Source organism: Macaca thibetana, chromosome 9, assembly GCF_024542745.1.
Source record: "Macaca thibetana thibetana isolate TM-01 chromosome 9, ASM2454274v1, whole genome shotgun sequence".
Taxonomy (NCBI): domain Eukaryota; kingdom Metazoa; phylum Chordata; class Mammalia; order Primates; family Cercopithecidae; genus Macaca; species Macaca thibetana.
The window spans coordinates 62,652,131-62,657,268 of NC_065586.1; the positions used below are offsets into that span (position 1 = coordinate 62,652,131).

General features: G+C 48.0%; 1 protein-coding gene across 2 annotated transcripts in view; it reads right to left on the reverse strand.

Moving 5' to 3' along the window:
• The window catches only part of SGPL1 (sphingosine-1-phosphate lyase 1), a 62,714-nt gene extending 57,664 nt beyond the window's left edge, over positions 1-5,050 (reverse strand). Inside the window, exons 1-2 of one of the 2 annotated variants that reach the window (XM_050803614.1) lie at positions 4,804-5,050; positions 4,027-4,096 (exon numbers count right to left, since the gene is read on the reverse strand). In XM_050803614.1, coding sequence (XP_050659571.1) covers positions 4,027-4,053 — 27 coding nt within the window. In that variant the 5' untranslated portion in view covers positions 4,054-4,096; positions 4,804-5,050. Of the gene's footprint in view, positions 1-4,026; positions 4,097-4,772 lie in introns of both variants that reach the window. The other variant, XM_050803613.1, reaches the window with a different exon arrangement.
• Positions 5,051-5,138: the final 88 nt, after the last annotated feature.

Genomic DNA, 5,138 nt, shown 5'->3' on the forward strand with positions numbered 1-5,138 from the left:
GTAGTTTTCAACCCTATGACCCAAAGTCCTTTTTTTATAACAAATATTCTGTAATGCCCTTTTGCTATTCTGAAATAGCATTTAAAGATTATAATACTATATCTGCAGACACAAATTTTAAAATTTCAATATAATTCGTTAAATGCGACACAAAGGAAAATAAAACACAATTTTTTTTTTTTTTTTTGAGACAGTCTTGCTCTGTCGCCCAGGCTGGAGTGTAGTGGTGCAGCCTCAGCTCACTGCAACCTCCACCGCCTGGGTTCAAGCAATTCTCTAGCCCCAGCCTCCCGAGTAGCCAGGATTACAAGCGTGTGCCACCATGCCCAGCTAATTTTTGTATTTTTAGTAGAGACAGAGTTTCGCCATGTTGGCCAGGCTGGTCTAAAACACCTGGCCTCAAGTGCTCTGCCCACCACAGCCTCCCAAAGTGCTGGGATTACAGGCATGAGCCACCACGCCTGACCCAATAAACAAGAGTTAATAATAAAACATGTATTTTCAGACAAGACTACACTAGAAGAAAAAAGATTCCCTCCTCCCGCAGTCCCCCACTCCCAAAGTGCCCCCTAGAGGGCGGAGCTATCCTACCCCATCTGCTCCACACAGACCCTCTCCCATCAGTCTTAATGGTCAGCAACCTCTACCCTTACCAGGGGTAAGGACACAAAGTAGGCAAGAGGGAGGGATCTGAAGTCAGACCAACTGAGGTCAAACTTGGCTCCACCACTCAACTGCTGTGATTACCCTCTACAGGCCGAGTTTTTCACCTGTAAAAGAATGATGCCAAAGGTTTTTGTGAAAAATAAGTAAGTACAGTATTCCTACACTTAACATGTAATACACACTCAATAAATGTTAGCTATCAGAGTTAACATTACTATTCCTGAATCCACCTTGCATTGTTTCCTAGCTTTTGCTCACTTATTCCATTAGCAGAAAAGATGAGAGACTGGATATCCATTTATCAGAGACACTCTTCAACAGATTCACGTATAATATAAGCTGCACCACAGGCCAGGTGCAGTGGCTCATGCCTGTAATCCCAGCATTTTGGGAGGCCAAGGCAGGCGGTTGGATCCCTTGAGCCCAGGAATTAGATACCAGCCTGGGCAACATGGCGAACTACCATCTCTACAAAAAAATACAAAAATCAGCCGGGCATGGTGGCGTGTGCCTGTTTTCCCAGCTACTCGGGAAGCTGAGGTGGAACAATCATCTGAGCCTCAGAGATCAAGGATGCAGTAAGCTGAGATCATGCCACTGCACTCCAGCCTGGGCATCAGAATGAGACCTTGTTTCTAAAAAACAAAAAGAAGCTGCATCACATGACTTCTAAGATTATTTCTAATTCTGAGATGCTGCACTGCACTGAGGTTATTTTTTCATTCACTTAGGTCCTTCCTTCCCAGTTGGAGGGCCAAGAATGTGTATTACATATCATATAAGTTAGAGAAACACCTCATAGAATGATGATTTAGTGTGCCACTGAAAACCCAGCCTTGGTTATTGGTTATTTACCATTTAGTTCCAAATAGTATTATACATTACAGTCAAGGAATGAATGACAACTTTTCCAGTGAAAGCACTTCATGCAACACGTATGTTGTCTTCAGAAAGTGATGATTGCCTAGGGTCACTCACATCTATGTGGATTAATTCCTTACAGCAACAAGCAAAGCAACACTCCTAAACATTCTATATTAACAGGTGAGGAGGTGAAAGGTGGTGGCAACAGCTAGAGAAATACCTCAAAACAAAAATGATTCCAAAGTTAATATTCCGAGTAAAAGCAGTCATCGTTCTGACTGTTAAAGTAAATGCATAGACCCTAGAAGTAATAAGCATATCTCTGTGCATGGGGAAATATCTTATGTTTAAAACCTATAATTTACATAAACATATCCTTCTGTAAGAGGATAAACAGAAACTGTCAATTGCCACAAGTCACTCTGCATTAACCTTCCAGGAGGCTCACAGCGGTTTTTTCTGGGTGATAAATTATTGCACAGGGTAGAGGGGAATGAAGGGGATGTAGGAGATAGGGGAGATTACCAAATCCCCTTTCCTTTTGCTTACTTATAGTTTCCAGTATTTCTAACATAGTGGTCTTTTAATAAGAATTCTAAGTTATATAAGGGTATTAATTAAAACTGAAAAATCCATGAAATTTGGGGCAAGAAACTATCTTAGATGAACTTTTCATGGGGATCTGTGGATAACCTAAGTATTCATCTATGTCTCTCACATACTACCTAAAATTATCCTAGTTCCCTGCCTCAAATCACAATGGATCAAAACTTAGTTTCTCTCTTCTTTATCCACCCTGCAGACCTTATAGGTAACACCACTACGATGTCAGTACCCAGTATAAGGGAATCTCACTACCAGTTTTTGCCAGTTTCCCAGTGACACCAACCCACCCTCTGGGATAATGAGATAAAAAGAGAGAAATGAACTGTTTTTAAACCACTGATTTTGCACTCAGAGAAGTGACAAAAACAAACAAACTTGGCTGGGCATGGCGGCTCACGCCTGTAAGTAATTCCAGCACTTTGGGAGACCGAGGCAGGTGGATCACCTGAGGTTAGGAGTTTGAGATCAGCCTGGCTAACATGGCAAAACCCCATCTCTACTAAAAACACAAAAATTACCCATGCATGGTAGTGTGCGCCTATAATTCCAGCTACCCGGAGGCTGAGGCAGGAGAACCCAGGAGGTGGAGGTTGCAGTGAGCTGAGATTGTGCCATTGCACTCCAGCCTGGGCAACAAGAGCGAAACTCCATCTCAAAAAAATAAAAGATAAAAAATAAACTAAACCCGGACACTATCTATACCACCATTTCAAAGCTATAAACTCCCCACAACTCGCACACTAAAAAGCCCGTAAGGAATCATAAAAGTCCCAAAAATAAAATGTCATTTTGGTAAACGCACTTAGCAACGCTATTCTTCCCTGCTCAGTAAAACAGCACAGAAAGATCTCAGGAGGAGAGGAAACAGCTCTAAAGCAGGCATACCTCTCTGCCCAACAAAAGAACTTAAATTCAGACTGGTTCAATCCAACAAGCATTTGTTAAACACTTACTATATTCAGAGCACCATGCTAGGTGTTTATACATCTCTAAACAAAGAAGACATGCTTATCTGCCTGCTGAGGAACCATAACTCTAATCTGGAAGACAAACACTCAGATAAACCAATATATGGCAGACCCTGATAAAACGTAATAATAGAGGTTTCAAAACTGCTCTGGTAGTATGGGAAGGGAGGGATTAAAACTGCAAGAATTATGAAAAAGAAAGCCAGGAGAGGTGACTCGTACTCCTAGTCCTAGCTATTCCAGAGGCTGAAGCAAGAGGATCACTTGAAATGGGAGTTCCAGGCTACAGTGAGCTATGATTATCCCTGTAAATAGCCACTGCACTCCAGTCTGAGGAACATAGCAAGACCCCGTCTCATTAAAAAAACAATAATTTTGAAAAAGACTCTTCAATAATTTAAGTTCTACATATACTGTATTGATATATTTAATTCAGCTATTTATTCATCCTGATCATTCATCCAAAATAAAAGGTGGTTGGCCAGGCGCGGTGGCTCCCGCCTGGAATCCCAGCACTTCAAGAGGCCAAGGCAGGTGGATCACCACAGGTCAGGAGTTCAAGACCAGCCTGGCCAACATGGAGAACCCTGTCTCTACTAAAAATACAAAAATTAGCTCGGTGTGGTGGCGTGCGCCTGTAATCCCAGCTACTTGGGAGGTTGAGGCAGAAGAATCGCTTGAACCCAGGAGGCAGGTGTTGCGGTGAGCTGAGATCATGCCACTGCACCCCAGCCTGGGCAACAGAGTGGGAATTCGTCTCCAAAAAAACAAAACAAAACAAAACAAAATAAAAGGTGGCAGAAATGCTCAGCTACCAAAAGTAAGCATCAGAGGTGAAATCTACACACTGGGATCCTTTGGACTAAAAAAAAAAACGGAGACAAGTGCCTTCGAACCAGGAGGATGTCTGCAAAAGGCTCACCAACATCAGAAGGTCTGTACTAGGCATCTTCCTCTTCCAGCCTCCTCTCCGTGCTCCCCTTCTTCAGACTCTGTAAAAGGGAACCAGGTTTGTTTACGTCTAGAGCTTTAAACTGTCTCGCCGGCCCGCCTAGATTCGCCAGAGCAGCCAAGTTATGGTTCTCTCCCTCCTTTGAAGGCTCAGATTTCACTCCCAGATATCACACTCCACCCCCAGCACCCCAGACCAGCGAATCAAAATCCTGCTGCAACTAGGTTTCCCTCCCACAGTTGATGAAACTAATCCAGACCCAGACTCCCACAAAGCATTCCACCCAGGTGGAAACTAGGGGAAACGCCCCGTCTGCGCGCGATCGGGGTGCGGAGCCCAGCCCAGGCCACCTAACCCGGGATGAAGGTGCCGAGGGTGCCAGGGTCCTGCCTCCTCGCACTCCCTTTAGAAGCAGCACGGCCTCGCTCTCGTTGTCCCCCCTCCCTCCTCACAGCCTTCCCGTCCCGTCGGAGGACCAGCAAATCCTGGCCGCCCACGCCCACTCCTACACCGCGGCAGGCGTGGGCTCCAGACTCGCCCCACCGCGGCCCCGCGCCCGCCCGCCGTCCACTCGCTTGGACCTCGGCTGCAGGTGCCCACGCCTTCAGCCCGCCCCCGCCCCGGCCGCAGCCGCCCCCACTCCGCCTCTGCGCGCCCCCGGCTCACCCGGCCCCTGCCCTCTCCTCACCCCGCGGCGCCTCCGTCCCGACCCTCACCGCCCCCCGGAGCCCGCGGCGGCCCCTCCACCTCCTCACGCCGGAACCAGCTTCCCGTCTCCTTCCCTCGAGCACCCGGCCGGCTCCACCTCCCGCGTCTCCCTCAGCGCGCGACAGACTCGCAGGCCGCGAGAACCAGAATCCACTATTGCCGCCGCCGCCGCCGAGATTGGAGGCCCGGCAGCCGCCGGCCTCGCCCCTCCCGGAAATGGCTCCGGGGGCACCGGCCCGGCTCCCAGACCCTGGCGTGCGCGGCCCCGCTGCCACCAGCCGCGCGCACGCCCGGACCCGGGCCCCACGGCGTGTGCGCGCCGCCTACTGGCCAGGCAGCGGGCTGCACCCAGGCCCTCCAGTGAATGTCTCAAC